This window comes from Spodoptera frugiperda, chromosome 25, assembly GCF_023101765.2.
Source record: "Spodoptera frugiperda isolate SF20-4 chromosome 25, AGI-APGP_CSIRO_Sfru_2.0, whole genome shotgun sequence".
Taxonomy (NCBI): domain Eukaryota; kingdom Metazoa; phylum Arthropoda; class Insecta; order Lepidoptera; family Noctuidae; genus Spodoptera; species Spodoptera frugiperda.
In genome coordinates, this window is record NC_064236.1 from 2,980,854 (window position 1) to 3,002,653 (window position 21,800).

A 21,800-nucleotide genomic window follows, 5' to 3' on the forward strand; every position below is an offset into this window, starting at 1 on the left:
TTGCTAGAATGACAAAAATATCAATAATGTCTGTTTCTGCTTAAGCAAAGAGACATTGACATAGTTAAAAAAGAAACAACAGCATTAGTTTACCATCTAGATAGAACATCTACATCACATTTTTACATCTTCTGTTTCCGCTCATAGACAATAATTTCCCATCTATATGTTTCTTTGGTCTAAGATATTGGTACGCAAAATTTTGCAGAAAATACAACCGCGCGAAGCCTGAACGTGAACGGCCAACACAAATCACACCCCGCTCCAGTGCGCATCCCCCGCGACGCTAAAATCTAGTGTTTTGTTTTGTTTGGTTGGTCAAGCAAGGAGTTTCCGAGCTGTTGTGAAACGTCGTCTTGTCTAGGACTGGGAAAGTTGCGATGTGTGGGATTATCTATAGTTTAGTCTCTGTGGAAATGTAATTATATTTTTATTCTGTGCTGCGGGCGCCCGCCGTTTCCGATTAAATTTTATGTTATTTATTTTTAATTTTTATCAATCTAAATTAACATAAGCTAATGAAGAATTAAAGTCTATTGAGTTGAGACGAATTCCTACATTGGTTTTAATTAAATATTAATTAGAAATGTGAAAGGTTAAATAGCATCGATTTGACTGTTTAGATCTTTAGATTAGTTTAGATAGGTTAGTTTAGACTGGTCAGGGTTGCAGTCTTCGTGAGTCGGGATCTCTCTTAACTGCAAGGTTGTAAATTAATAATTACAAATAAATAAAACCGCAAAGATGAGTGATGAAAAAGTGAAGATGCGAAAGCAGCTCGGGCTGCTTGAAGGTGTAGCTATTATTTTAGGGATAATATTCGGTAGTGGTATATTTATATCCCCCAAGGAAGTTTTGGATAAAACGGGGTCAGTATGGGGCGCACTGTCTGTTTGGGCCGCTTGCGGATGCTTAGCAACCCTTGGGGCTATGTCCTACGCAGAATTGGGTAAGTACCCGTCTATTTTTAAATAGAAAAATCACGTTCTCTGTATCACATTTTTTATTTTGTTCTAATAATGCGCCGCAGTTAATATTTTCCCATTCATAATGCGTATTATGTATATTAAATAAGTTTAATAGACTGAAATTTTTTATCATAATATTATTTATTTATGTCTGTGTCAAGTATTTACCTATTAAAATATATTCCTTGATTTTAAACATATTTAAAGATGAAAATAAATATATTTTTATAATTCTGTTGTTTTATTCTCTAGTTCTAATTGGTTTTTTTTATTACTTCCATTTACTTACTTTAAATATTTAAACATACTCTTGTTTTCGTTTTAATGATATTTATCTCTTAAGAATTCAAATAAATCTAATTTTAATTTGTAACACAGGTACCACACTAGCACAGAGTGGCGGTGACTACCATTACATTAACGAGGCCTACGGACCATTACCTGCATTCCTGTACTTGTGGGACGCCAATTTAGTATTTGTGTAAGTACCTAATTATATTTGTAACTACACCACACTTATTCTCTTACATCATTCCATTCATTACTTAGGATTGTGACTCCCTAGACAGTCAACCACTTTGCTTAGCTATTGGATAAAGCACAAATTATTTATTTCCCCAGCTACCTCGGCTTAGCGTGAATATTACAATAATTTTATTATTCTTCTAGGCTATGGCATTGTAATACAGTAGAAATGAGCTAATTGTAAATACATTTTTTCTGCATATCCATTTAAAGGCTCCTGCGACATTTTTCCCTAAATCTTCAGTTAGCGATTATCCAAAGTACTGTCTGTGACTAATAAATTAAATAAATTAGTCAAATTTGTGTAACATGGTATTAGAAATACATTATGAAAAAATGACAACTAATGTGGATTAGCAAACTCATTTCAAAAATGTTCATAAGCATAAATTTTTGTTAATAAATATTTATTATTTTCGAAATTAATAATATTATCTACAAAACCCACTATTCTTCATATAATCAATTACTAAATTCTAATTACGAGCTAAACATCCATAGTATGCTAAAATTACATTCTAATGTGATTGTTATTGCAATGCAATTCAATTCAAACAATATCAATAAGCGCTCACCCTTTAAATTGCAAGCAACATGTTCCTTAATTGAGTTGCAAACTTCTTGATCAATGTTATGAACCAATCAACTTATTGATATATGCTTTTATTGATCTTGAACTGGATTGAACTTGCATTGTGATGTGAACTTTGGCTTTTTTTATTAGCTTTAACTAATAATGTATTGTGTCTTTAATTTTACACATTGTCGTTGTTTGAGAGTACAAAACGGTCCAGCGATTTTTGTTTAGATTTTTTTAATTACGTGAAATTCGCGCAACTTGAAGAATTAGCTGCATCTCTTAGAGTGCGGAATTGTCTAAAGCTATCTAGCTGTTTATCTATCTAAAGCGGATATTGTACTATAAACGACGATATTATTTCACCTTTGAAAGCTTGTCTTCCCCTAGGTAGTTTTAGATCAGTTCATAAAATGCTATGTTTGTTCTAGGCCGAGTACAAACGCTATTATGTCGCTGACCTTCGCCAACAATATTCTGGAGCCCATATTCCCGGACTGCCCCATAGACCCCTTGTGTAGAAAACTTATTGCAGCTGTTACTATATGTAAGTATAATATAAACTATCTTTTTTATCACGTATCTCAATTTTTACGATACATTTTTAGGCTTGTCTTCCGAGTTTGTTTACGCATGTAAAATTTACAACCAGCTTCAAAGCAAAAAGGTTCTAACACCATTTCCTTACCACAGGCTTCCTTTTTTATACATTTAAAAAGGCTAATAGCCTAAGAATAGTTTCTTAGACTCACGACTTCACGACAATGATCAAAGGAAAAAAGTAGTCATAACATAAATTATACCATAATACCAAAAAAACGCTCAATTGCGACCTAAAAGGCAAAGAAATTGAAATGTAATGTACAATGTAATAAGGATTTTATAATTTGAGGACTTATTAGAACCTTCGTTTTTTGGGAAATCACCCAATGACTTCCCGCCTTGGGCGTCACGTTATCTTACTGACTAAAAAACCACCTCGCTCCTAGTCGTGCTTTTCGAGCCGGAGCTCCAGTAAATCCGCAACTCCAGATCGGGCATTAGCCCTACTTAGCCCTATCTGTGGTGGTTGCTTTGATGTACGCGCTCTTGGAGGCACGCGCAGAACATGACGCTCCTTATACACGGGTTTGGTCGGGCGATAAGCTACCCTTGCTCGCCGTCCGCAGACCCGCACTTACAGTGGCTGAAGACCGTCACGCGATCCCCGACGCCCGGAGTGTCACCCGCGACGGCTGATTCATTCGTTTGTTCCCTCAACAATGAATTGTTGGCAGATTGAAATGTTCCCAGTATTTTGTGGTAACAATTCTTCTTAGAAAACTATTTAATCACGTTTGTACCTACGGGTCATTTGCGTGTCATTATTAATTGTTATGGAATGTTTCAATAACTCAATAACTACTTATTTCAAATACCTACCGAAATCTAATCAGAACTTAGGTAGAAGAGCACACTTCATTACAAATGTACACTTAAATGCACTTGACGCAACATTGTAAGAAAGAGAAATTAATTTATGTGCATATCTATTCTGTGATGAAATTGTTATACAACATCTGAATAGATGTGGACAGAAGGCGTAGGTTTGGCTATTATAGCTAGTTTTGCAATCGTGTTTGTTAAATACAAACGAAGAAAAAATAGCAATACCTTATACTCATCTAAATGTGCATCGAAAAAAAAAAATTTTTTTAGTTTACAGATATTGCATACGCAAATATTTTGCTTTGTCGGTAGCTACTACAGGAAAACATTTAATGAAATAAATTCCCGCAGAATTATCATTGTGATTGCTATTCCTAACATCGTATATACAAAACAATAGCAATACGCTATTGTTAAGTGTCTAGAAGAATAGAAGACCAAAACAATGCGAATCAAAGTACCGTTGGCTCTCCTAATGCGTAAAGGTTGTTCACCTTTACTCTCAAAACATAGCTTGTTTGGATTAACATAACTCGTTACAGTAAACTACGCGAACTTTGATATTTTCATATCTGATCTGATAAAAAATATACGTAATACATAATATATTAAAGTATAATAAACGATAACACAGATTAGCCTTGTCACAGTTAGAAATCTTCAACGGAAAAACAATTATGTGGGAGGAGATGCAGTCTTCCTAATATGTTATAGTTAGCCCCATTTTAATTAAGAACCAGGTACAGGATTACGAATAAATAAATATAATATTACTACTCGATTTAAGAATTGTTTATTTCCCTCCACACAAAACAATTCATCCACACACCTAAACCCGAAACAATAGATTGTGGATCACACAAAGTGTTGTTCTATGCGGGTGGTGCGAAAATCGAACGTAGCTGACCGTCGCAACCGCAATTCTGTCGGTGTCCATTTATATCAACCACGCTTGTGACAGTTTATTTGAGCATGTCCATATCTATTTATTGTTTTGTCCTACAGGTTTCCTCACGTTCATAAACGCGTACGACGTCAGATTTACGACCAGGATCCAGAATGTGTTCATGTTCACCAAGATAACGGCGCTGGTCATCATTATTGTGGGCGGCATCATCTGGATAGGCAAAGGTAACTAAAAATAATTTGTATCTAAACGTATATACCGGTGTAATTTATTACTTCACTAAGTTTTTGCTCGTGATCTAGAAAATAGTGGTCGTAACCTAACAAAGTAAGTTCCCTTAAACCTACTTTGATACTTCACTTTACTACTTTACTAAGTTTCCGCTCATACTTAGGGGTACTTGGGTGTTTTCTGGATCACGAGCGTAGCCTAAGTACACCTGCAACATCAAATGCATTCCATTTTTACCCGACTGCGCCAGAAGGAGGGTTATGTTTTTCGAGTGTATGTATGTATGTATGTATGTATGTATGTATGTATGTATGTATGTATGTATGTATGTATGTATAATTGTTTGGCACGCTCTACAGCCTAAACGGCTTGATGGATTTTGACTTGAGAGGTGTCGTTAGATTAGTATTTACTGTGAGAGTGACACTGGGTATATCAAAATAATAAAAAAACAAAATGGCGGATTTTTGGCGCCAAATTCGAATATTTCTCACTCTCTAGCCTAAACGACTTGATGGATTTTGACTTGAGAGGTGTCGTTAGATTCGTATTTACTGTGAGAGTGACACTGGGTATATCAAAATAATAAAAAAACAAAATGGCGGATTTTTGGCGCCAAATTCGAATATTTCTCACTCTCTAGCCTAAACGACTTGATGGATTTTGACTTGAGAGGTGTCGTTAGATTCGTATTTACTGTGAGAGTGACACTGGGTATATCAAAATAATAAAAAAACAAAATGGCGGATTTTTGGCGCCAAATTCGAATATTTCTCACTCTCTAACCTAAACGACTTGATGGATTTTGACTTGAGAGGTGTCGTTAGATTCGTATTTACTGTGAGAGTGACACTGGGTATATCAAAATAATAAAAAAACAAAATGGCGGATTTTTGGCGCCAAATTCGAATATTTCTCACTCTCTAGCCTAAACGACTTGATGGATTTTAACTTGAGAGGTGTCGTTACATTCGTATTTACTGTGAGAATGACACTGAATATATCAAAATAATAAAAAAAAACAAAATGGCGGATGTTTGGCGCCAAATTCGAATATTTCTCACTCTCTAGCCTGGATGAATTTCCGCTTGATAGGAGTCGTTTGATTCGTATTGACTGTGAGAGAATAACAAAAATAATAAAACTAAAAAAAATAAAATAAAAAAGTAATTTAAAAAACTAAAAAACCCGACTGCGTTTCTTTATAATATTAAAATGAAAAAGCCCTAAAACAAGAAAGTCATCGTAAAATTTAAGCAGTCGGGACCCATTCTACAAAGCCAGCCGCATGTACCCATATTTAGAATGGGTCCCGACTGCTTCAATTTTACGATGACTTTCTTGTTTTAGGGCTTTTTCATTTTCATATTATAAAGAAACGCAGTCGGGTTTTTTAGTTTTTTAAATTACCTTTTTTTTTAGTCGTTGTTTTGACTCGTTGACCATCGTGTGTGAACTTGCTATGCAAAAGCTCTTCTCACAGCTCTCAAAGGTTCGTTGAACAATTTTAATATAAATGTAATGAAAACTAACTGGGTAACTATGGAATACTATGGTCCCTACCTCTGACCAATATTGTTACATATAGTATATATGGATAAACAGGTTGAGGGTGACTGGCAAACTCAATTAATGGGCCCCGGAACCGGCCGCTAGCATGTAGCGACACAGGGGCATCATACTTTGAACTGCTTTGGGAAGGAGAGGTATCCGGCTATCAGAGCGATCCCGGAAGTACGGCCAAGGCCAGCATCTTAATGAGATACGTACTTCTACCGAGTCTTCTTCAACTCAACTCCTACTCTTGCGAATCTTCACTGAAGTCAGCTAATTAAGGCAAGAATGCGGAATGGCTTGGGAGGCTTCTGATCTTCATCAGTGTTCCTTCCAGCTAGTCAGGAGGTTTAACCAGAGATGGAGATGACGAATAACTTCTCGCCACCATATTATTGTTATTTCTTTTATTATTGAACAAATATCATGAATATTTTGAATCTCACCGATCGAAATTGACACACGTTTGTAATTAAATATTGAAAGTTTTTTAAACAAAGGCATTTAACAATGCGACGCGTATTTCAATAAATCGTACCTACACTTTAAAGTTGGTCTTTAAAGTCGTACGTCAGTGTAATATATTGACACATTAAAACGTGGCGCTTGTTGTAGCGTTATACGAGGTACCTAAGCGTAAATTGCAGGTAGAGCTAGATTAAGTGTCGAGAGCGCCCTAGTTTTGTGTCCAGGGGCGTCGTTTACTTTTTGCAGTGACATCTCAAGTGATACTATATATCCTCGAGATTTATTTAAGACTTGCACCCTGAGGATATTAAAAACTTCAGTACATTGTCTATAGGAGACTATTGTACCACTGTCACCAGTGTTAATGCTTGAATGCAATGGTGGCCACGGCACCACGACATGCAAGTGTCTGACTTAACTATGTAAGACATTTGTCAAACTTTTAGGAATTAGAGGGCATAGTATTCAATAATCCATCTCTTCCGATTTCATGTCATGTGTATGAATTATCACAATCTGATTGTAACAAATCGATTTTAAACGAAACGATTTATTGAAGTCATGTTCTATTAAATTTTTGTTTCATCTGCAACATATGTAGTACATGTAGGTAAATATTTGCGGTTTATTTTTTCTTTTGCAACTTTTATTATTATTACTTGTCGTTACTACTATACCAGCTACTCACGTGCGATTTCGTTCGATGCTATCCCGATTATTTGTTAGTCAATTAGCTTAATGGAGATCCAAAATATCTAAAACCCATTAAACTACTCAATGCTGTTGATTACAATAGGAGAATCGATAACTACCTATTTATTCAAGGAGGCATGCATATAGGAGCAGTTGGTCATGTGCAATACATATGTAAATACATACGCACTTTAATTACCACATTCGTGAGAATCAATTATTATGATGAAGATTGTCATAGTCTGTTTGAGAATAATAACATGTTTGTGAGAACGGGAGGCACTTTAATTATACAGAATTGATCTTAACTGGACAAGTAATAAGAATGCTAAGTGGTAATCTCCATTTATTTGCTTAAGCGATGAACGAAAGAATATTTAATATTAACGGTTTAAAAGCTTTACTTTCTTATGTTATGTACTTTAGAATCTGTAGTTACACACAAATACAGCCTTCAGGGTCATTAACCTCAGCTGAGGTATAGGACGTTGAGGGAGTAACGACCAGACGCCCGAAATATCATGATGTTGAGCTTTTGAGACTAAGATTTTGTTTAAGTGCTTTCAAGACATGTCTTAAAAGCACTTTCAAAACAAAATAAGGTGTTATTGGGAGCGGTTGAAATATTCCCTCGACTAGAACAAACAATTGTAGACCTTAGCGAAGCGTGATATAGTTCAATAAATGTTTGATTTCGGTTTTATTCCAACACCTCGTCCATTAGATGAGATTTTAGAAAGAAGAAAATTGTCTTTTATTTTTCTTTTCGAGTATTTACAAACAATCGTGTGGTATGTTTACATTGCCGCGCTCCCTTATTAGACACCAGACGGGTAGAAAGAGTAACGACCCTTGGCTAGGCTAGGCACATTGGTCACGTCTATCCAATCAGTTGCCTAGATCATTGGCAAACATCTCACTGATTTGATTGCCGAGAACCTCGCGTTTTTAAGATTTCTCATGAGTGGCTAAATAATTAAATTACTTTCTACTACCAGTATCATTTAGCCTTTTTCTGACATCAGAGTACATAGATTATATTTTCAAAGCAGTAGGTAATTACGGTACTTTTGAACATGAGACATGGCTGTTTACTGTTCGCCGATGTCCTAAAGTTGCTGATTGAAGTTAAATGTAAGCTGTGACGGTGAGCAATTACAAAAGGACTTAGATACAATACTGAAGTGCCGCTGATGCATGAATATGTGGTGGACGTGGTGCCTATGCAACGTAACGGATTGATATATTCATAATTATTTCCAGTTAATTCGCAAAACATTACACACAAATTAAATATTTGTAAAATATAATAAAATAAAAATTTATCGCTACTTCAACTGTTCCTGTGGGTTGTTCCAAAAGTTGTCTAGGGATTTCTAATTATTCATCTAATAGAATGAAAATATAAATGGTGTCTTTTTGTAAAGGTGGGACTGAACACTTCGAAGATGGATGGGCTGGCACCAAGACTTCGGTCAGCGATTGGTCCGTCGCCTTCTACTCTGGTATCTTCTCGTACTCCGGCTGGTAAGTAATTTATATATTGAATTTAAACTTAATTTTTGCACTTAGTTCTTTCTCTCGTAAAAGATGTTGGACAATCCAACATTCCACGGGAATACAACACGATCAGAGCGCTAGTATTTATAATCATGACGCATATTTCTACGAATCAAACAAATTATTCTATAAAAAAATGTTTTAGCATGGAAAACTACAGACGAATTTACTTTTTCGGTCATGTATAGTTTATTTACATTTAGTGTAAGAAACAACGTACCTACGCAGTGTGTTAGATCGAGATTATGAATAAAATCAGGTTAATAGGTTAACACTAGAGCTGGCAGATTGCCTAAGAACCCACCAGGAACTCACGTGACAAAACACGTCTCAATAAATTGGACGGGTTTTTATGTAACGTTTTACGACTAGAAAGACTCACCTACTTCTTATAGGTCTTTATAGCAAAGGATACAGGTAAACATTGCGTTTTGTGCAAGGCACAAGTAAGTGTAGGAGAGCCATGCTTCAGCACGAATGGACCGGCTCGACCGGAGTGATACCATGGGCTCACAGAAAACCGACGTGAAACAACGCTTGCGTTGTGTTTCGTTGTGTGAGTGAGGTTACCGGAGGCCCAATTCCCCCTTCCCAATCTTCCCATCTCCGATTCCCGAACAACATCCCTTAAATTCCTAACCCCCAAACGGCCCGCAACGCACTTGTAACGCCTCTGGTGTTTCAAGTGTCCATGGCGGCGATTGCTTACCATCAGGTGATAAGTCTGCTCTTTTATCGGCATGTTTCATAAAAAAGGCAAAATAAACCTAATTAACTATACTGAGAATCCCGCGATAAAAAGAACAGGAAAGGAAGTTTTATAGCTATGGTGTTAAGTTTTTACCGATAAAACATAAAAAACAAGTTCACGGTATAATGTTATAATACAACACTAAGTATAGGTTAAAGTAAGGAAGGTTCAAATAAGGAAAACCGTAAATATTATTGAGTGTGGAAAATAACTCGACACTTATGTGGTTTTATTTTGGTATATACTACCTACCTACTTGTTTTTAGCACTTAAGTAGGAAGGATTGCTTTGATGTATCGATTGTATTAGACATCTGTAGTATCTGTACTACCACTTAAAGTAATAACGAGAGAATTAGTCGTTGAGTGTAGTAGTCTATTAAGTTTGTGAGAGCCATGCTTCGACACGAATTGGCTGGCTCCTCCGAAGTGATACCACGGCCTGACAGAAAACTGCCGTGAAACAACGCTTGTGTTGTGTTTCGTTGTGTTGGTGAGGTTAATTACCCCCTTCCCAATCCCCGATTCCCCAATAACCGTTAAATTCCTAAGGAAGGCCGACATCGCCCTTGTAACGCCTCTGGTGTTTCGGGTGTCCATGGGCGGCCGCGATTGCTTACCATCAGGTGATCCGGATACTCGTTTATCGGCTTACACCATAAAAAAAATAAGACAGCTTCGTGATATTTTAAGAATAGGAGGGAATATGTGTGTTAAATGCAATATCTACATCCGACTGTGTGAGTCTGGATACAGGCATGATTTTTAGCTAGTACTCAATAGCCAGATTCCTCCATGTTACTTAGAAAGCGGCTTTATGAATATTTTACCATGAGGTCGAATAATAAACGTCATAATGTTATCACAAGACATCCACTGTTGAGCTGTAGGCCAACCCCGATGTACCTACTTATTCCTTATTCTTCCTTTTCATTGTTAAACTATGATTAAGAAGACAAAATTTAATGCCAATGCCGTCCTAAATGAAATAGCAAATAGACACCACCTTGCTATTTGCTTAACTTAGAGATTTGCTTAAACTGTTTTCGTATTCAAAACACGTTGAAGCAGGACTAGGTTAATTCAAAATCCTGTCGTAATATTACGTTTCCTACATCGACTACATCCGTGATAGATGTATATTTGTTCTTTTTATTGGTTTTATTTCTTGTTACCTACCTATATTAAAACTGAGAATAGTTTTGAGCTCGGTATCTTCGGCAAAATGATAAAATTAACCATAACACAACGTCTCGTCTTTTAATTCCCGAAGTTTTTAAACATTTTACCAGGTACGTTTTGAGTCTTACTCATAAACCTAATAGCGCAAGGCTACCTAACCTAAAAAGCCCAAACATTAGTCCCCGATCTGGGAATGCCCGAGATGAGAGATAAACGGAATTGTATCAAGCGCCATTAAACGTAACAGTTTAGCGAGTTTAGATTTAAGGCCACATTACTGTTAAGTTTATAAGATAAATAAAAAAAAAACATACTTAAACTTTCATGTAAACGTCAATAAGTATTTGAACATCAGTTATTCGAACATGTTTACCACCTTTTTACACGGTGTACGGGGACAATGGAATGTAAATTAAAACTTAAATGGCATCTGTCTGATATCGTATCATGCATCGGATGACCAGTCTCAACTGTCGATGACCGTCCACGAACATGATGCGAGCAGCTCAACCATCTGGAAGGGAATCATGTGACCTAATTAATACCCTTTGTTATCAGTAGAACCTTAGTTCTATCATAGCCATAACAAACTCCTGATTCACGCATATAACATTTGTCCATGTGATATAAGTTGGTAAATGTGCCTTCTTGGTAGAATTTGAATGGGCGCAAAGACAGGTATCGGGTCGAATAATGCGGTTTATTTCTATTTATACTTATAATTGATTTTTTTTTCAAATTCTCTCATTAGTAATACAGTCTCGTGCATTACACATATAGTAAATGTCTCGGCTCACAAAATCAGCAAACTGTAGCAGTTACAATAAATATGTAAACGTACATGATTGAACTGTCGTTGTTAGACTAATTGTATCAGTACGGGTCACTGAGCTGTGCTGATTAGACCCGATGAATACAAGCTACAATGCACTATACCTACATAATGAAACAAGCTATGGAACATCACGCATTCACTTAATCCGATTAAACGCGGCTGACGGATGCTTTTAAGCCAATTAAATTTACACAAGATGATTGCTTCAAGCTCCATTATGATTAAAATAATTGATTCATATATCCATATATTTAATAGTATTTTTCGTTATTCGGTCTAGTGTAAGAGTATGATTTACCTTTTCTAATTTCCTCAGGAATTACTTGAACTTCATGACAGAAGAACTGAAGGATCCATTCGTGAATCTTCCGCGAGCGATCTACGTGTCCCTTCCCATGGTGACTGCTATATACTTGCTGGCTAACGTCTCATACTTGGCCGTTCTCGGGCCGATAGGAGTGTTGGCTACAGAGGCAATTGCTGTGGTAAGTATCAGAACTGACTTATGCTGAATAAGTGAATAGATACGTAAGTAGTATATGAGCACCGTGTAACAACAATCAGCAGTTACACACAGAGTTAAAGTTTGTCACCATGTAAGCTATCTGATATACATTTTATGCTATTCCAAAGTCATCGTAAACTGATCGACTGACATGTTTGATGATTTTTAAATAGCACACAGATTATAAGAAGCAAATCTTATTGTATTCCTAAACGTGAGTACTTTGTTTCATTTAGGACTTTGCAACATCTTGCTTGGGCTTCCTACGATGGGCGATGCCTACTCTGGTCGCTATCGCCATCCTGGGCGGCCTATCGGTACACATCATGACGTCATCACGCATGTGCTTCGCCGGCGCCCGCAATGGACACATGCCCGAGTTATTGGCCCACATCAATGTCAAATGCATGTCGCCGATGCCTTCCCTTGTATTTTTGGTAAGTTTTCTTATATTCTAGCATTTTCTTTCACCTCCACTTAATGTTTTTCACATAGTAATGTCGGTTAGGCCCACTCTAAATAGAATCAGGACATTTTGTTAGTATCCATCAAAATGAACAAACTTAAGCGTCATTTGGAAGGCCGTTTATAATTAGTTACTGGTCCAAACCACAGAATACTCTCTATACTCTGTCCACAAAGTAACTTAGCAGTAAATAATGTTCGCGTTTAAACAAAAATGTTAAACGAGAAAAATAGTATTTGTTATTTAGGATAAAGACAGTATTTATTTATTTGTATGTTAATACAACAGTAATAATGCACTAATTGAATATATGTGTCCTTCCCAGTACATTTTTTTAAAGAATAATATCTAATGATACGTAATTCTTCCACTTCTTCTAGTTAAGTAGCCTCATATTTTCAGATACAAGTGCAAACCACAACAAGTATCTTCGTTCCTCAAATAATAATCGTCTTCTGCAAAGTCCCATACATCAAACCAACTTCATTCCTCTTTCTTTGTTCATTGCGTCTTACAGTGTAATGCGCTCCCCACGGATATCGGGATGGCAATCAGTCAACTATTTTTAGAACTAGAGTCCGCGAATTCTTCCAAAGAAATCTGTAGTTTAGGATTTGTTAAGCATTATACATACTTACATTTTAAAAACGTTTTTGTCTCGTTTATTTAGGCCTTCTGCTACACATCGTATCACCTTATGGTTAACTGGTATACGGTATATATAATGTATGTCTATAGATAACTATAAACACTATAAAGTATTTAAAATGTATAAATATAATTTCAAAAACTTTGATCGATTGAATGTACAGTTGTACGCATCCCTTCAGACGAGAGTATTCAGAGATGAAAACCTCGCTTCTACGTACAACGTACAACAAATCTACATAATAATGTAATGGACAACGGATTACAAATGGATTCATTGTTTCTAAATGATGGATTTAATTCTAAGCCCCTTTGTGTTCATGTTGAATCACATTTATGTAACGCGCTGTTTCTAACTAAATTCATTGGTTAATGCAGATTAGTGGTTCTGTTTACAAGTTAATCATGTTTTGGGGCTTCTATCTAATCTGATGTGCCCATATATCATGATTTTCTATGTATATAGGGGAATACAGATAACGACGGCAAACAGTTCTTTGAAACTGACGCTCATGGCACCCCGTAGCTTACTCATGTCCTTGTTAGTCTCGTTAACACTTTGGCTTGACTATTTCATAAAATTGCGACGAAGCGTCGTCTAAGGTCAGAATGAATAGGTACTTTCTTAGTCTGTGTGCTCTATCTTCGGCCACAACTTCGCTTCGCCATTCTGGTGGAAATTTGGTTGATGGCAAGACGCAGACTGATCAACGCTAAAAAAAATGTTAGTTATTTTCCTCAAGCAAAGTGTGGACTTTACAGCAACCATTAAGGGGACGCCCTTATTCAACTAGTTGTCAGTTGGATAACGTCAACAATGATGGCGATTTGTTTTAGATGCTGATCTCAATCATAATGTTAATTCCGGACAACTTGACGTCTCTGATCACTTACTGCACGGTGGTGGAGTCCTTCTTCACCACGCTCAGCTGCAGCGCAGTGCTGTGGCTCCGGTACAAGAAACCTGACCTGCCAAGACCTATCAGGGTAAGTGGGGACTGAAAGGTTCTTTTTAACTAAGTTCGGATATTATAATACCCGCTACATTATTTTTCACTTTAATATTTACTCAAATGCTGTTTTTTCTTACGGTAACTCTTTCCCATTATACAGTCATGATTTTTACTGAATTATGTAAATAACCATAAAATGATCAGAATCTTGCCTTTCGTTCACTACAACTACCACTTTATTCGATTTTTAAAGTTGCATGCCTTTTTAGTTTAATTGAAAACACTGATTGACTTTGCCAAAAATGTAATAATGAGTTAACCCTTATTTTATAATTCCAGGTGCAACTGTGGATGCCGATAGTATTCGTGAGTATAAGCTCGGTGCTACTGGTGGTACCGGTGGTGAGCGAGCCGGTGGCCGTCATCTCTGGCGCGCTGATGACGCTCGCCGGAGTCCCCGTCTACTTCGGCTTCGTGCGCTCCAAGCCAAAATTCGTGGAGACTATTTCTAGTAAGTTCTATAGTAATATTCTCGTTATTTCTTTCTATAATATTCGCTTTCTTTTAGAAAGAAAGAAAGAAAGCAAAACAGTTTATTTGCATCGTTCCAAGATATTGCAGACAAAACAGGAAAATTAAAAATAAATAAGTAATCAACACTACAGTGAGACATACTACATTAACTAAAAATCACGGTTTACTCACGTAAATTAATTTTAGTTAATGATCAACATGGCGCAAAAAGGCCAGTGTTCAGCTAAAATGCCGTAGCCCAAGTATGATGTTTGGGTTTTTTCTATTGAATTCATCACAAAACATGTATCTAAATAATAAAGTACTTAATTTTGTTTCAGCTAAATTCACTCACTGCTGCCAAAAGCTGTTCCTGTCTGCCGTTGAAGAGAAGGAAGAGTAGATACATACCTAAGATAAGTACTATACTTAACATTTGTACCCAATAGTATAGTAATTACAATTTTTATCGTCATGTCAATACAAAGTCATATTCGTAGCAATAATTTAGTCACTTTACGGTATATGATTGATTAAAAGCAACTGTATTGTTCAATTAATATGGTATAATATAGAGAAAACTTTTGAAAAGTTTTCTGGCAATACCCTTGTAGTTTTGTAAGGCGCATTCTCGCATCTTATGTTGGTACTACCACGTGGCATTGTAAGTACTATACATACAATTAATTAAAGGAGCATTGTACCGTAATTCGGAGTTGAAACATTGTTTTTAAAATTACAACTAAGTGAAAGATTACAGCGGTATGACGTACATCGTTACACCAACTTAGTATTACAATTACGTGCTATTATAGTATTCGATATATCGAAATCGATTATATATATAAGCGTAGCTATAATTCATGAATTCGTAGTGTATAAAATATTAAAAAATGAATATTTTATATAGTACTACCGTTATTGTATCGATGTATTGTAGAGTTTTAGAATATTAATTCATCATTGATAATAATTATATATTATCGTAACTATCATGAAATTATTCATATAAAAAGAACTTATTCGTGCGTACTTGGCTAATATAACTTTCCGCTCACACAAGTAATAATAGTTACTGAAGCGTGTGTGGTGTAAACTTAGTTAGTTGAGCCGACTGTACATATAAGGCAAGGTTCCATTCGCACTTTCAAATAAATCAAATATAATGTGTATGCTATAATATGTTGAACAAGTCCAGCGATTTTATAATGCGGCGATTTCAATGCTGGACTTTGTATGTTAAAAACTAATTTACACTATTTGAACGGTTTTTAAAAACTACTCGTGCGAATGAGTTTCCATTCGTCTCCAGTTAAACAGTAGGTTAAGAAACATTTGGTAATAAATTATTTTGTGTCCATTGGTCGAAATTTTTAATTAAATAATGTATTCGCTGAAAGCTCTCCTTTTTGACTGATATAATAACAAATTGTGATATCTAAAAATTTATTAGAGTTTCTACCTATCAAATTATCGATTAAAAACATTTCATATATTCTTCTTTTCTTCGTGAAACATGTGAAGTACTCAAAATTATACCTTTAGGAGACAAAAGGGAAGTGATAAAATTTTCTCCCATTTATGGAATCGAGTCGTTTATGGAATGTACCGATCAATATTTCAGTACAATTAATATAAGCATAATTATATTACAGTAGATATTCGTAAAGCAATTACTTACTTAATATAGGGACTTCTTTAAGTATAAATGTATTGTAGTATGTATGATAAAATATTATATTTCTAAAACTCGAATAAATTATAAACTTCCTAATGGTGCGATTGTAAATTGGCCGTACATTGTGATTTTTTCAATATTTTGATCAATAAATAATAGTTATGTGGGCACTGTCGACGTTACAATTATCGATAAAGTATAATTATTATAAACTTATATAGAATATACAAGAATGTGACTACTCGAATTACGGTACAGAAACCTTAATTAAGTATATCGCGCTATAATATAATATTTAGCTTTATACAAAGCATACTTAACTATAAAGTCTTCGTAGCAATAAGTATGATGTAGTCATTTTATATAAATTAGAGGCTTATATTCAACGGTACGTCGTTTTGCGTATATTGAACTGAATGTAATAAGAAAGTTCTGAATTGAATCTATATTTTCTAATGTAATATTTTTCGGGTGCCATTATATATGGCTACTTAGAATTAAGTGATAGTATTACATGTTCTATCTTTCTATAAGGAAATAAATTACTGCTTTATTCATTATTCTTGATCAGTAGGGGCGTAGCGGGGTGTTAGTAAGTATTACAGTCGCAAAAGCGTATTAAGTAAGAACTAGATAATAATATATTATTAAAAATATACGGATAACATTTTATACTAGTCTGCTTGCCCCTGAACCATACATATAATAACGCAATTCCGTACTTTATATATACCTACTTGTAGCATTGTAAAGTAGTAGTCACACGAAGCTTGGAGAGTGACAGTTATTTTATTCAGTAGTGTCTAATTTAATGGTGGAAAGTCGGTGTACATTGTACAGTGGCATAACGTGCCGTAATGCACACCTCTGCCTAATTAAAGGCGTGACTATACGATACGATGTCTAAGTGTTTACTGAAATTTTCAATATTACCTGCTTCCAATATTCCACTACGCCCATTTCATACTAGGCTACTTTCTCATAATCTTTCCTACCTATTCATGTCTAGTTTCAAGTAAAGATTACTCTCTAAAATATTCTACCTCAAATTGTCAAATCTTTCAATATTTTCATACTATGCATATAAAGGTGGATTTAATCCAACTGTCTACTGTAAGGCATAGAGAGTGCAATAAGTGAATCTGGTAAATATGTAGTAGGTACTTACACTTTGGTATCTTGTAAGACTGAAACAGATTGACTCTTCGAATACTTAACTACAGTATTACGTTCTTTCGTTTTGATGATCTAACATCACGCTTTATTTCTTTAATTATTTATAATAATGTAACATCTAAAGCCGCAATCTTTTTTAGAACTTTAATAGGGATGATGACGGGGTATGAAAATAAAAAATCTTACTTAGTGCGTCAGTTAGGTAATGAAAAAATATTAGACACGTATTTATTCATTTTGTCTATCAGATAACAATTACTTAGATAAACGAATCATTGTTCAGGAGTGAGAGCAAATACGTCATTTCTACGTGTAAAACGTATCTAGAAGTATTATAATAATCTTCGAAAGTATTTGTTTCCATAACAAAATAAAAATACATGTCTAATGTTTTAAAATAATCTACGACACAGACATTAAAATAAAAAATAGTCATCTATCTTATTCAGTGCAAAGTTTTTATAAATATTATCAAAGAACTGAAATTATAAATAAATTAACTGATTTTGATTAAATTGGCTGCTCAATGAAGCTTAATCGGATACATTGTTAATGGCAAATTGTCCATAGTAAATTGTAGCTTGCACTTTCATTCAAATTGCAATCAAAATTGATCAGACTGAAGCTTTGTGTGTAATTAAAATTGTGCCTTACAATGTAGCGAAGGCTGGCGCGAGCTGACGTTCCTTACACTGCTCTCAAAAACAAATTGTAACAATTTTATAATCTGTTTAAAACTGTATCTATAACACTCTCTTTGTATTCTTATTATTTATCGTGTATTCAAAATTTGATATATTATATCGTATGTAAAATACGGTCTGTATTCTATTGTAAGGGTTTTAAAAACAATCTATAAAGGAATATTTTCGGAGCTTATGTCGATACTTATATTTGTAAACATTTTGTACGAGATTCTTGTACATATTTGTGTATAAAATTGTATGTACCCTTTGCTCTTTTTAAAAGTAACCTAAATAGGAACGTAAGAATTTATCTGAGATACTTAAACTGACTGTCTTTAATATAATTGATGTGTATTGGTGAATAACTCTAGCATTGTATCGCTTTACAGTCTAATTAGCCAGTAACTGGTCAATTACGCGTAGGTTTATGTATAGTTTAACAAATACTGCCAGGCGGCGCGGAGTAGTAACCTGTATCGTAGAGTAGATGGCAACAGTATGTATTGTAGTTGCCGTACGTTTCTTCGTAGAGTAGTGAGCCCCTTGTACTCGAAGCTGTCGGCTGTGGGGGCGCCGCGAGCTGACTACCGGCCGGCGCTCACCCAGCCCCTTCCTTCCTATAATTCTTTTGTACAAATGAAGATCCTTTTTCTATGAAAATGGCTAATCACCAGTGTGCCTGTTACAAGAAATCAGTAGTGTACATTACATTATTACCCTGCTCTGGCGCGGGGACATAAACATCACAGTTTATTAATTGTCGTCGATGTTTGCCGCGAATGTTTGCTTTAATTTTTGTAATATTATAACTTGTAGTCATTGTGTATTCAGAAAATGCAGTGTGAATTTAGAATGTAGATTATAAATATTGACTGATGATCGAATACATACGTGGACATGAGGTGCATTTTATAGTTACAGACATAATAATAACTTAGCTTACCTTTATATTTGCGAATATAGTAGATGTAGGTTCATGTATCAACTTTGTGTAGTATTTCAATGAAAATAAATAATGTTGCGTTTCGGCTGGACCATCGTCACTGTATAGACGATATCAAAAAGTAAGTTAATGTAACAGTGTATGAAATATCGAATAAATAACATTTTACTATGTATTGCAACTACTTAAGTATTATAAAGTGTTTTTTTTTTTGTTAATAATTATCGTTTTGGTTGTGCAGTAAGTGTAATGTTATGTAACAAAATTTTGTTGTTTATTTTTGTTTTAATAATATTGTATTGAATCTCCGTTTGTATTATTTTAGACTGTGCAGAGTGTGCGGTGTTATGTTCATGTATTTGTGCCAAATAACTTTATTTGTTTTGGTTTGTAAGCTTTTTAAAAGGTTTAATAAAAAGTTGCTATAATTTGTTGTTTTATTATCTACATATATTATGTACCCCCAATAAACTTAGTGTTATACAGAGATAAGTAAGTATTTTCTCTATCTTATCCTATCGAATATTTATATGTTTGTTACTCAATCACAACAAAACTGCTGAAGTCTGGAACAGGGGTAGTAGTATCATAATCTACCCATTCCTCACTATAGTCTGGAATAACACACATAGGCTTCTTTTTAATCTACGGGAACGCGGGCTAAGCGGCTGGCAGAAGCTAGTACATAATATAAGTAGTAGGTAATTTAATGATACAGGCATTATCTGTCAGAGAAGACATGGTAGCTACGTGCAATAAAACAAGCAACTGAGGGTCGAAAGTTAAAAACCTAACAACAAACATGAAACAATAACTATTGTAAATTGTACCTAAGTATTACATATTATAGCCAACATCATAAAATAACTATTATAAATTGTACCTAAGTATTACAATTTCCAACTCGATTGTTACGGCAGCGTTTAGGTAGGTACTGCAATTCCTAAATAAGGACTTAACTGCCGCGCCATAAAGGTTTGCGAACCATTAAAGACTGGAAATTCATGTTACTAGTTACCACACACCGCTTAGTCAGGCTAATTTGATATTAATTTCAAAACTATACGAAACTTATCTGCGATCGGTTTATTACTGCAGTTGTTACCCCTAACGAGCGCGGACTAACTGGCAATTAGTTGGAAGTTAATTAGAGCATGCACGGTACTTGCGAGAGGCAGTGTAGTGTCTTCATGTGGGCCACACACACCCGCCATCATGAAGCACATCGGATTTTTTATAGTTGTTCTTTGCGCGGGGACGGTAACTTCTAAAGAGGTCAGCCTAGATTATATTATTTTAATCTGATGTTGTACTAGCGTTTGCTTGCGAGTACGTCATATAGTAGTTAGGTACGTAGGTAAGTAGGTACTCTGGGCAGAAATCTAATTTTAAGGCTCTAAACTCAATTAAAATCGTTGCCCCACACGAGGTTATTCTCCTGTGTCGTAGGTGCATTAACAAACAAGCTCATGCATACACATAACACCCAGACTCGAAACAATAATTTATGGATCACGCAGATTAATTAGTTATTCCATGTGGGAATCGAATCCGCTACACACTGCGCGACAACCGGTTGCTAAGCCACTGCGCCAACCGTGTAAAGAGAGTTAGGTACAAAAGGTGATAGTACAAAAAAGCGTCTCGAAGTGACCTATCGCTACTTACACCATTGCTATCGATATCCATTTGTTTCCAAAGATGGTAAATACCTACTAAAGAGTTATGTAGATCTCTTAAAACATCAGGGGGCCTACTCCGGTTCTCGAATCCGAAGTTTCGTTTAATCTTCGGCCGCAGGTTTTATTGATTTACTAATAAAAATACTTAAAATAACGTTATAGTTTTAATTTAATATCAAAACCTATTTATTTATCTTCATTTTATTCGTTCATTTTAGTTCAGAAAAATTCGCAATAAATAGAATTGTAGTACGAAATCTGCGAAGTTTCGGACGAAACTTCGTTTTTCGTTGAATTAGAGTAGGCCCCCAGCAACGAGGCCATATTATCGGCTGTGATATAGGGTACGACGTCGATGGTGAGTACCTACTTTAGTTTTTGCCTAAAAATTTGTTTCTGTTTGCAACCACTTACAGAAAGACACAAGAAAGAAACATGGTCGTTACAACAATCAGTCTGCGCACCAGTTCACGACGCCACCGGATGAAATCGCACCGATGCTGCCCGACGATGGTTTCCAAACAACTACTCTCATCTCTGGTCTAATGCCTGACTCCTTTGGAGAAATGTTTAATTTTCTTGACGGTGACAGTTTTGGCATAGGTATGTATAATAATTATGTACCTACAGACAGGGTTTGCCAAACTATAGATTGCGACCAATTGGTGGGTCGAAAGCTTATTTTTTGGTTGACCGTGTCTGTAGAAACACGCCCTACTCAACCGTTCCTGTATCTTATTTTCAAATTGCTAACGGTTTTATTTCCTAAAAGTGGGTCCTGGGTAAGGGAACTTCATTTAGATAAGTCGTAGTCCAGGTAACTTTGTGATCCTCTGATGTAGTGGATAAGTTTGTGAGCTACAATTTGGCCA

At 35.5% G+C, this 21,800-nt stretch overlaps 2 protein-coding genes across 2 annotated transcripts; both read left to right on the plus strand.

Moving 5' to 3' along the window:
- Positions 1-194: 194 nt before the first annotated feature.
- LOC118262121 (Y+L amino acid transporter 2) lies at positions 195-19,674 on the plus strand. Its single transcript, XM_035573268.2, has 10 exons — positions 195-949; positions 1,347-1,449; positions 2,502-2,617; positions 4,504-4,629; positions 8,779-8,878; positions 11,995-12,163; positions 12,420-12,620; positions 14,135-14,284; positions 14,590-14,761; positions 15,105-19,674. The coding sequence occupies exons 1-10, from the start codon at positions 745-747 to the stop codon at positions 15,164-15,166; spliced, it is 1,404 nt and encodes a 467-aa protein (XP_035429161.1). The 5' UTR covers positions 195-744; the 3' UTR covers positions 15,167-19,674.
- A 724-nt stretch (positions 19,675-20,398) lies between these two features.
- Positions 20,399-21,755, plus strand: LOC126912417 (uncharacterized). Its single transcript, XM_050704405.1, has 2 exons — positions 20,399-20,521; positions 21,345-21,755. Exons 1-2 carry the CDS (start codon positions 20,462-20,464, stop codon positions 21,738-21,740), a joined length of 456 nt encoding a protein of 151 aa, XP_050560362.1. The 5' UTR covers positions 20,399-20,461; the 3' UTR covers positions 21,741-21,755.
- Positions 21,756-21,800: the final 45 nt, after the last annotated feature.